At 38.9% G+C, this 12,261-nt stretch overlaps 1 protein-coding gene across 2 annotated transcripts in view; it reads left to right on the forward strand.

Moving 5' to 3' along the window:
- The window catches only part of vstm4 (V-set and transmembrane domain containing 4), a 91,567-nt gene that overhangs the window by 11,698 nt on the left and 67,608 nt on the right, over positions 1 to 12,261 (forward strand). For both annotated transcript variants that reach the window (XM_016996241.2, XM_003225394.4), the window contains exons 3-6: positions 2,467 to 2,535; positions 5,574 to 5,681; positions 7,233 to 7,266; positions 11,044 to 11,147. In XM_016996241.2, coding sequence (XP_016851730.2) covers positions 2,467 to 2,535; positions 5,574 to 5,681; positions 7,233 to 7,266; positions 11,044 to 11,147 — 315 coding nt within the window. The remainder of the gene's footprint in view (positions 1 to 2,466; positions 2,536 to 5,573; positions 5,682 to 7,232; positions 7,267 to 11,043; positions 11,148 to 12,261) is intronic.

Raw genomic sequence — 12,261 nt, forward strand, 5'->3', positions numbered from 1 at the left:
AGGAAATAATCTGCTTGTTGAATTTAATTAAAGTTGCAATCCCTCAGGCTTCTGCTCGAGCCTTTAAACAAATGTATATCAAGATGTATTCAGGAGAAGTCTGATCTTGTCATTGAAGTGGTAGTGTTTCTTCAATCTTCATTAATCTTTATACTAGATTCCTTATGAGAGTTACTTTCCATGGTATCTTTCCAGCATGAGAGTTGGTGCCAAGGTTGTAGTGAGGCAAGGTATAGACCTGTATCCAGTTCTATACCTTTAATGCCCAGACTTTGCCGATTTAATTTTCTAGGATGCAGAGTCCAGTTTTTTGGACTCAGGTGGTTCTTCATCTATCCCTCTTTATCAAAGGGGCTTTTTCTGCTGGTTTGGAAGCTCCAAAACTAATGGTCACTGTTATCTACGTCCCTTTCTTGGTGTGTGAACGAGACAACCATGCCAGTCCAGTGACTGTGAAGTGATCCCACTGATGACTATGAAGGACACATATTTTCCCACTGCTGTACACAGCCAAATTGGAATGGACACACCCCAGGCATCCCTTTTATCTATTACCCAAAATATATATACCAGGCAAGTCAAGAAAGTCTTAACTCTTAGCACCATTATTGATGGGATATCTGGATGCAAGAACCTGTGTCTCAGACCATATGTCACCAATACTGCAAGCTGTGTGAAGAATAAAACAGACCATTTTGAAAGGAGCTACAGTACTTTTTACTTGGCCCTATTGTACTCACCCATAACTACTTCATTGAATTGTTTTCAACAATTGCCATCAAGTAGCCTTGGGAAGTTTAGCCTTGCTAAATTTTAAGAGGTAGAGAGGTGGAACTTCTACAATTGATAAATCTGGTATTAAGAGTCAGCTTGTACTGTACTTTGGGAAGTTTGAAAAGATAGCACATCATGGACAGAATATTAATTTTCGTCACCATAATTCTAGCCAGACATTGCAGTTTTAGTTTTCCCCATCTCTATGGATGATTAGAAGTAAGGACGAGGACTTGCAATTAAATTATTTATTAAGATTGCCTGATGGTATCACATCCTAGTGATTCAAGGTAAATATGAATCAGTAGTGTAACATGGTAGCCAAAAACCCAGTGCAGTACTTACCTACATCATTTCCCGACAGGGGAAACTAAGATGGTGGAATGAGGACAATTTTTTTTCATTGGAAATAAAAAGTTTGATGACCAGCTCTCAGATCTGTGATTCCATGATTGATCTGTATTACTGTCAAACCTAATTTCACCCTTTCTATATATACACATATGATTCTTCCAACCTAAATAGCATACTGTACATATATCCCCCTGCAGTTTCCATTATATGTATGTGGGTTTGTTTGCTTTTTGAAAGGGGGGGATCTTATAAAAGCAGTTTTGTGATGTATTTAAAGGAAATTGCTCTGGAAACTCCAATCCTATTCAGATGAATTTTGGAATGTTTGTTTAATTCTAGTTTTCTAAAGTTCCAGCTAATCTGTCATTTTATTTATTTACGGTATTTATATTGCCCTTCTCACCCTGAAGGAGACTTGGCAGATCACAGAACATACATATTTGGCAAACATTCAATGTCGTTTTTATACACTTGGCAAGAGAGACAATTGTACATAGATAGAAGTATATATGCTTTTTTCATATTTGGCATCTTGGAGGATTTTGCTCGGTTATGGCCACCGGGGGGGAGGGGGTCGCCATCTCCCTGCTGAAGAGTTTTGTTTGTAAACTTCCTCCTGATCAAATCGACAACATTTTTCTGGCTTTTCCTTATGGGTGCTTTAAATACCTCCCCGCTTTTAAAAAGCTGTACCTACTTATCTACTCACATTTTGCTTTTGAACTGCTAGGTAGGCAGAAGCTGAGCCAAAGGCCAGGAGCTCACCCTAACCCGGGCTTCGAACTGTCAACCTTTCGATTGACAAGATTTACTGCAGCTGGTGGTTTAACCTGCTGTGGTAAAGACCGGCCCAATGCATCTTAGAAGTAAGACAGACCCAAAGTTTATTATGTCGTCCATGGAGATGAGCATTTGAACTCAGTACATTTTTTTTCCTTATGGCTTTTACATTTTTTCCATATTTTGATTTGCTCTAAAATACATTTTGTTTGGATTATGCGTTTTCCTGCTGTTTTAAAAATATAATTTTTTAAAAAAATAGTAAATAATTATATTCTCAGTTGATTTAGAAGTAAATATGCCAGTTATTTTCCAAAAAAATCTATATCCATCACCACTAGTTCAGAGGCATGTCTTTCAATGGAATTTCGTCCACTTTTCCTGCACTTGCAGTGTTGCTCTCTGTTTATCTGTAAAGCTTGAAATTAGATTCAAGCACGAGACAAGGAATAATCTGGTGGATGACTTAGTCTGAGAACTTATTTGATGCAGTTTCAGATAAAAAGAAAGTACGGTAACTGAATAATTTTTGCCACTATGTTTGTGTGTCCTTTACAGTGATTTCAACCCACATTTCAGATGAGTCCACTGCTGGGAAAAATCACAAAGCCTGGAAATTTTTTGAAGGTTCAGTATATGCTTTCCCTTTTCTTTTATTTTAGAATTCTTTTTAGAATTTATTAGAAAGTTCTGTTATGCAGGAATGATTTGAAAAGCAGAGAGCTGTGCCAGGAAGGTGTTTCTAATTATTTGTATTTTATGAAGTGTTTATACATTTATTTGTATCAAAAAGGAAACAGTATTTACCGGATATATAATCAGTATATTGTTATGCATTTTGTGGGTTGGAGGGCAGAGGTTCAAGTTTCTTTGCTGCCCATATAGTTTGTTTCCAACTTGTACCCCAAGGTCTTGTGCTTATGTCATGGGACCGTTCGTCTCTTTTTGCACAATTCCATTCCTGTGAGTATTACACTTGTCAGGAAAAACTGTTTTTGTTGTGTACATTGCTTAAGGGGAAAGCTAAGAAGCTAAAAGCCACTTAGTGGTTTACTGCTTTTATTTTCCTCTCACCTGTCCTTATGTGCTGCTCAGTGACAGCAGCTCATGATGTGGAGCCCCCGATGACGTAGTAGGTTAAACCCTTCTGCCAGCAGGGCTGATGACTTGAAAGTTGGATTGCTGACCTGAAGGTTGCCAGTTCAAATCCAACCCAGGGATAGTGTAGATGAGCTCCCTCTATCAGCTCAAGCTCCATGCGGGGATATGAGAGAAGCTTTCCACAAGGATGGTAAAAACATCAAAACATCCAGGTGTCGCCTGGGCGACATCCTTGCAGATGGCCAATTCTCTCACACCAGAAGCGACTTGCAGTTTCTCAAGTTGCTGCTGACACACAAAAAAAGCTCATGATGGGTTGAGGAAGCCCACTAGATGGAGGCAGATGTCATTTCAAAAAGATCAGATTACAACAGCACCAGTTACTCTTATTATCCACATTTTTTTTTGTTTATATGCCACTAAATGCAGGTGGAATTATTTCCAAACAAACATTTTGTCCCTGTTCCCACTGTAAAGGTAGGCATTGAAACTTCAAAGCCAGGTGAGGATGCAGTTTGCAGGTAGATCCTGGATCAGGATCCAGATCTCTACAATTGTGTAGTTTGAATAGCCCTTATCTTTCCCACCCAATCTTTTCAATTTTCTTCCACAATTATCTTGCAGGCCTTACATGTTTTGTTCATTGTAAAAAGTATTACAGTGATACAATTGTTCCTCCCTTCTCACCCATATTCCCTGTTGGTTTCCCGTTTCCTCAAACCCACTCCTTTCTACATAGTTACTCACTTTGGAAATGTCCTAATTGACCACAGGAAAAAAATGAGGCTGCTCTTTTGTACTTTCCCTTCCCCTTCTCCACACGTACACAAATCCCTCAGCTATGTTGTCATTTACCTGCTCTCACTAAACCTGTGCCTCTGTCAGCAGAATGACAAACCAGCTGGCTTATTTTACCTACAGATATTTAAAATATATACTGTCTCTTTATCCCAGAAAAACACCCAACTCAGAATATAATGTCAAAATACTGTACTCATGAATGGATTTAAATGACTGCTGGACAAAACAAGAAAGCAAAGCTATTTCTTGTCCCGCAGCCCAATTCATGTTTTCAGTAAGTCGGTGCAATAATTGCTGAGGAATTTGTAGGTTCATGTCTAAGGGTTTTTCTCACATGAGAAAATTAGGAGAAATCGGGGGGGCCCTGAGCCATTTATTCCTAATACACAAATAACTAATGCCTATCAAATGTCAACAAGGCTCTTTCAGCAATTGACCAATTTGTCCCTGCCCCAGCTCCCTACTCTTGGTTTTGGTCTCTATCCTCCATTGGTGCTCCAATAATGACCAAGGTGAGTTCTGTCCTCACCAGTCAAGAGTCTTACTAACACTTGTTCCATATCAGTGTATGAGGGATCATAACTGACAAGCAAAATCTCTAGTAAATCCCAAATATTTAGGGGCTTAGAGGCAAATGTCCTTTAGCTTAGCCTATTCCATCGATCTCATTCATGTCATGGGTGAATTCCATGACATTTTCTCTAGCTGCAGCCCTTCCCTGCCCTCCAGTAGAGCAGCAAATGGGTTGTTAAAGGACAAATAACACAGCTGGATGGAAGGTAAACAAACACTTCCTCCCCCAGAGGATACCACAGTGTTCCCATGGGAATGCCCACTATCCATGCTTTTGTTGCTGTGCCTGGCCTTGCTCTAGCCCTGGTTTTGATTGGATATGCTCTTTCCCATCAGTGCTGGTCATGCTGTTGCCTGTCAGTACTCATCATGCCAATGCCTATCAGTACAACCAGTTGAACAAGGTAAAAAAATATTCCTGGGTTCAGATCCAGCAGATCTTTGTGGCCACCATCCCAGCGTCCAACTGGTCCAGTAGACATTCTGCGGCGAACCGATTATTTATAATCCATATCCTGATTTGGTTTAGATGGCTGTGCAGAACTGCCCTTAGTCTGGATTCTCAGCAACAGCTTGTCTGAAATAGGAGACTCTATTAACAGCACTGCTACTATCACCATAGTCTCTTGTTTCACAGGAACATACATGTGGAAATGTAGTTGTCACTTCATCAGGATATGTGGATATATGATGGCAAACTAAATTCCATGGGGATTACTCTATGATTTGAAACTAATACAATAAATGTTTAATGAAAATCTAATACTTGTTAGAAATTTCAGCTCAATATCCAAAAAACAAAGCCCTTGAAATCTGTGAAATAACATAGAGCTGGCCCTTGATATCTGTTAGGTTTGGTTTCAGGACCCCCTGTGGATATCAAAATCTGTGGATGCTCAAATCCCATTATATACAAGGTGTTTGAAAAAGAACTCCCTAGTTTAAGTATAAATTAAATGGTGACTAGGGAGTTCTTTTTCAAACACCCTGTACAATGCTGTAGTAAAATGGTTTAAAACAATTAAAACAAGTGCTGGAGAGAGCCTGAGGATCTCTAAAATGGGAGGAAGCTACAGCAATGTGTGCTGACACATCAGCATGGTGCTTGCCATGTAGCAAAATATAGGTTTGCTTCTTGGATATAAAAAAATTATTTTTGATCTGATCCTCCTTCTCCACATTTCTTCCAGATATATATGTGATTGCTGTTTTCGTGTGTTCCATAGGCATCATTAGTCTTCTGCTATTCACTCTTGTAATCTTCTGCCAGACTTTGCTCAACAGGAAACAGTCCCGTGGTAAGTAATGAAGAAATGCTGAGATAGATGGATACTGCTTTTTTAGGACAAAATCCAAGCCACGAGAAAGCATGAATGGTCGCAATGCCAAGCACATATTGTGTCTCTAAAATGTGGGACAGGCTTTTTTAGTTAATGCAGGAATAGCACTTAGGATGAATGCTAGCTGTTTGACCCTGCAACAAGAAGAAACAAGAAGAACAAGAAGAACAAGAAGAAACGAGATTGAGAAGATCCTTTTGGTGTTGTCGTGATGAATGCTTATCTTCTACATACTGAATAGGTTCTGTAAAAATATCCCACCTTTTAGTCTAATGATATTACAATACTCACATAGGGAATTTTGATCAGGGCTGGCCCTTAAGGCAAAGTGAACCAGGTATCTAAGGAAAAAAACACCCAGGAGTAGCAGATTTGCAATTCTGATATGCACACACTCAGATGTCAGGGGAAAAGATAACCATGTTTTTAATCCTATTAGTGAGTGGTGGTAGCAGCTTCTAACTTCTTTCTTTCTCAGACAATCTGTAGTACTGGAAGCCAGGAACAAAGTGGTCAGGGGTATGGGTGAGGTTATGAAGAGTGAAGCGTATCCTCAAACATCCAGCTGCCTCTATAACTGCCTCAGTACAGTGCTGTTAGTGTAATAGATCGAGTTTGGCATTATTTTTTGGATTTCAATCTCCTTCCTTATATACGTAAATAGAACACAATATTCAAGCTTCGAATATATTTGCATGGTGGTGTGCATTGGATCAGGAAAACATGGGATGGATTTAGCATAAATATCCTGGCATCTGTATGTAACCCTAAGTCTGCGGTGTTCTGTTTTTGAGAAAGGTGTTCTATTTAGGGCAGAATCTTGAGGTACAAAAACCTTTGGTGGTACCCTATTTCATTGCATAATAGCCGCCATCGCATAATAGTTGCTTCCCTTATGGAGGTCCTGATTTTGGTATTTTACTATTCCTCGCATAATAGTCGCACCCTCCAGCTCTGCACTTGCTCCTCAGAGCTACAGGGCTTCCCAACTTTGGCTTTTCTAACTTCCTCCCTACACCTGTTTGATATTTGTTTGAATTCCTCTGGTGGTTTCTCCATTTTTCAAATCTATTCAATTTATGTATTTTTGTCAAAAAAAGGACAATCTGAGATTAAGAAGGTTGTGGGGCTCCGTGCATATGGCCTTCAGCTTTTCAAGGATCATGTTGTTTGTAAATAACTAATGATTAAGATTTGTTGCATGTTGTTGCCTTTCCTCTGTCACCTTGTGGACATCTGGATATGCTTGCAAAGGATAGGCTACACAAGGATGGTAAAACATCAAACATCCGGGTGTCCCCTGGGCAACATCCTTGCAGACGGCCACTTCTCTCACACTAGAAGTGACTTGCAGTTTCTCAAGTCGCTCCTGACATGAAAAAAACCCTGTAAAAATCAAACAGTAATTAACTATATTTGGTTACAGGAGCAGGGTATTTGCATGCTCCATTTCTTGATTTCTTCCTGTTTTCTGTTTTTTCTTTCCCCCCTCTTCACTATTTTTCACAGTGAAGCATTACTTGGTGAAGTATTCCCAGAACAGGTAGGAAAAGGAGTTTCACTTATAAAAGATTGTCACTTTTTAATATTGCATTTTACTCTAGATTAATCAAAAAATACTTTAATTTGTTTTCAGCTGAATAAATTTTGGAGAGCTAGTTAATTAGTGACAAAATAATCAAAACTACTCTTCAGTTTAAAAGATCGTCCTGATTGCAGCACCATGGGGAGAAGTTCCTCCAAGGTTTCAGGTCTTTTTTAGACACTAGAGTCCCAGCCTCACCTCCACCCCAAGTGGTGAAATTGATCATATCATATTCTCTGCCATCATTGTGTCTGTACAGAGCCATCTAACAACATTGTCTTTAGTGGCCAAGGTCCTATTACAAAAAGAATGTGTAAACGATTCAAAGGCCTCCTGTCCTAATTCACCTTTTCCTCCTTAGAAAACTTATCCTTCCTTAATCAGTGGAAGGTGGTTGGCAGGCATAAATGATACCCCCAAACCCTTATTCCTCTCCTGATTGTGAGATTAATCCTTATCTTTGAATACAAACTCAAAGCAACTCCTCTAAAGGGTGATCCCCCCCTTTGGTATTGATTAAAGATTCTCAGCCTCAATAGTTGACATTATATTTCATTGTTATTATATAAATTCAACAGGCTGGAGAGTCAGGCTAGATCTAACAAAATGAATTTCATCATGGTAAAAGGCAAGGTATGCAACAGTCTTCTTGTTCCAACAGTCTCACTTGCCTAAGCTGATTTAAGGCCCTTCCACACAGCCATATAACCCAGAATATCAAGGCAGATAATCCACAATATCTGCTTTGAACTGGGTTATCTGAGTCCATACTTCCATATAATGCAGTTCAATGTAGATTTTATAAGCTGTGTGGAAGGGGCCTTAGTTGGTTTCAATAATGGTGTTGAGTCACCTTGGTTTTTTATACATCAAGAAGGACATCGACAGGCTAGAATATGTCCAGAGAAGGGCAGCCAAAATGGTCAAAGGTTTGGAAATGAAACTCTATAACCATGACTTCCCGACCTTAATGGCTGTTCAACAGTGGAACTTTGTTTCGTAGTGTGGTGGAAGCTCCTTCTTTGGAGGTTTTTAAACAGAGGCTGGATGGCCATCTGTCAGAAGTGCTTTGATTGTGCTTTTCTTCATGTTATGGGTTGGACTGAATAGCCCTTGTGGTCTCTTCCAACTTTGTGATTCTATGTTTCTGGCCTCATCCTCAGAGGCATCATATACGCATTCATCTATGACAGCCCACTTAGTTGAGTCCAAGAACCTCTCATCCTGTTGCACTCTAGCACTGAAAACATCTTTTCACCCAGCACCACACCAGAGTCCAATAGTTCTATCTAAAAATGTTTATTGAAGAAAGCAGGTAAAAAGAGGAAAAGGGCATTTCCAAAAGGGATCATCAGAATAGGGAGTAAAAAGTAGCAGTAATCCAAAAATGCCAAAGTACATAAAATCAAGAGAACCAAAATCCACAGCAGTACTTCAACCATAAATCTATAAACCAGAAAGCAAGAACTTTTCCAAGGTAAATCCTTCAAGGAAACAAAGGCATGAACCAGGTAGCTTGAGAATACTTGAATCATGAACTTGAGAGCACAGATAGGAGAGCCATTCCTATGGCAACATTGTATCCTCTGAAAAGCATGAAGCCAGCACTCCTTAATTTAAGCCTGACCAAGCAGCCATGAGATCATGTCGAATGCATCTGGGCTTCAAGGCCTTTCAGAGCATCTAATTAGTCTTTCACTCCCTCCATTCTCAAGCCTAATCTAGCTTCTTGTGAAAACTCCCCATCAGCCAAAGGCCATTTCCTAAGGGACTTGGGACTTTCATTTTCCCCTGTGGAATCCAAAACATCAGCCTCATCTGGCTGCAATTCTCTCCTGACACTGACAGACTTTTCACCTTGAAACCCATCAAATCCCTCGTCATCTGAAATGTCAGAGAAATCAGAAAAATCCTCAGTCGCTTGCTGAGCTACAATACATTCTCCCAAACATGTTCTAGTTCTTCATCATATGTGTCTGGGGAGAGAACTTTAAATCTATTTTGTTACTCCAGATTCATAGAATGATGCATGGTCTTCCTTCTATGTGTCACATTCCTCTAAACATCGATCTCTTCCACATTTGAAGTGACCTCCTCATAGCCACCCCTTTGTGTTCATCTGATGTGCTTTGTGCATCTAAAACAGTCTGCCGGGCTGTGACAAAATACAACCTCAAGTTTCCTAATGTCCTTAAGTGTAGAGATTTGGACCTCCAGTTGCTGGATCTTCTCTTCCAACCAAGTGACCCATTTGCTCTTGTTGCAGATGTAGCTTGCCACATGTTCCCAACAAAAAGACAAACATTCCACAGGTTCTTTAGCTGCTTCTTCACCCTCTGATACTGGCTCCACCCTTAGAAAGGTCAAATGACCTAACCGAGTCAGTTGACCAAGAGTCAAAGCTCTTACCAAGTAGAGCACACCTGCTTCCTCTTCAGACGCTGGATCTCTGACCACAGGCTAGAGCGCATTGAAAGATGATGACACTCCAAGTCTTACCTCTCTTTTTTGTCTAAGTCCAAAGTTCCACCCATTATATTCTTCCAAATAACCTAGTAAAATGTGGGCTAGACCAGGACTTCTTAAACTTTTCCACTTCTGATCCCTTTATTATTTTCTGTGAATAATATGTCATCTGCTTTAAAAATGCTTTTCATTACCTAATTTTTATACTGGTGACAGGACCCATCCCACAGGGTAAGGGATGGGGAAAAGGGAAGAGCACAGTTTGTCAATTCTGACATCTTCCTTCTTGAAGCAATCACTTCACTATGCCTGATGAGACTGGCATCCCTCTTCTTGAACTAAAATCTTCTTTCAAATGCATGAAATGTTGCCTTGATTGACATTTATTACTCATGTTTGAATGGTAAATTCAACTCAGTGGAGTGAGATACCATGATAAACTCCTGTTTATCACAAAAATGAAATTAATAGTCAGTCATCATCATGTATGTTACAATAGCATACACCTGCTTTATACTATTTCCTCTCTATACTCAGATCAGTGTAGCCGTAGTCAATTGGGACTGAGAGAAATCCTATTTCAAGTTACTGGGTGGGGTGGGGGAATTGATCATTTTACTAGTATTATTACTTTTTAAAAGTAAGGTAAGACTGATATTCCTAGTGTAATGTAGTGTAATTTTCCCGATTTTTAAGATATCTAAAACTTGGTGATGTGGTCTGGATATTTGGGACCATTTTTGTTATACTGTGTTTTATTATTTATTTATATTTCTTTACTGTGTTTATATAGTGTTTTTCCCACACCAGGGGGGACTCAAAGCGGTTTACAACATAATAATGGCAAAATTCAATGCCTAACATACATATAAAACCAAATTATAAAATCTAAACAAGAAACATATAACTATACATTAAAATCAGTAAGACCATTAAACATAAGATAGAAACAACATTTAGATATTAAGACATTGAATTAAAAACACTTAATATAAACATGAAAGTTACATGATCCAAAATTGTAGACCAGGGGCATTCCAATAGTCAATTACACATATTCCATACTTATTTCTTGCACTGCATTACTTTACTGGCCAAAAGCTTGGTCCCACAATCATGTCTTTGTTTTTGTTTTTTCTGAAGGCCAAGAGGGAAGGAGCTTTTCTGAAAAGTAATACTATACTAATGAACAGCATGATACGATATTGCATTGTATGTTGGGATTTCTTCCTCTGCTCTCCCTTCATCAAGGTCTTTCTTGCTTTTCAGCTTAGGAGAGACAGTCACTAGTGTGACAAGCTTGTCCACAGCTCAACCTATAAAAATAAAAAGGAAGAAAAAAGTTGAGCGACCTCCTGCTGTTCCAGATAAAGGTATGTGATAATTTATATGTAATAGCCTGTAACGACTTGTCACCCAGAGCAGCTGTGTAATAGTTACAGAGAAGCAACCTCGGAGGGAATATGTAGGCTCAATTTCATTCTTGTTTTAAGGAGTTGCCTATTTCTTATATTTTCCTTTTCCTGTTTTTGTTTGTAGACCTTCTAGCATTTGTTCCAGAATAGTAATTTACGCAACTTGTTTATTTTCGGTTTACATCCCCCCCCTTCATACTCACAGTTTTCTTATGTACACAAATGCATGCACACCTTGAATCTCATTTTGATTTTTTTCTATGATTAAATAATGTATGCATATATATTTTGTACCTCACCAATGTATAGGAAAAAGGATGTAAACCAAAGATGATCAAATGTTTTAAGATTAGGAATAAATGCCATTAATGCAAACAAGTAATTTGACACATAATTTGTAATTCAAAAAGTTACCCATTTGTGGTTATAATTTAAAATTGGAGGAATTTCATAAGCATTTGTATTCAGTTATAATACAGTCATGGACTTTATAGCCAGTCCTTGATAGGTCAGGATAGAATAGAAGATTCAAATTACAACATTACTCTTGAAACCAGAAATGTATTTTTCTAGAATCAGATTCCTCACACAAATTTAAAATTATGATTTGCTGAACAACCAGAGAAATTTTAAAAAAAACCCAGATAGCAAAAGTGGACTAAACTAAGGACAAATGTATTATTTCTTTACTATTTAATTGTTTCTTGTTGGTATGCAAACCAACAGGCAGACATTTTGATGTGGGAGTGGCTGCAGTGGTTGGTTACCTAGAACTCGAGCATTCAACCTTCCTTGAGTGAAATACTTTATTCCCTGAGAGCAATCCGTGGGAATCATAGTTGCTCACATGTCCATCTAATACAATGGAAGGCTAGTCAGGGGGTGTAAGTCTCTTGGTGAAGCCAAAAAAAGTCAAGAGACCAGCCCCAAAGACAAGAGATTCTTCCTAACCCCAATATTATATGATACACAGGTACAATTCTAAATTTCCATCTCACACAAAATGTGCCAGTAGGTGTATCACTGAATTGTGGTTCTCCCCAACACCCGCCACAATAGGAACCAGCATCCG

Source organism: Anolis carolinensis, chromosome 3, assembly GCF_035594765.1.
Source record: "Anolis carolinensis isolate JA03-04 chromosome 3, rAnoCar3.1.pri, whole genome shotgun sequence".
NCBI lineage: Eukaryota > Metazoa > Chordata > Lepidosauria > Squamata > Dactyloidae > Anolis > Anolis carolinensis.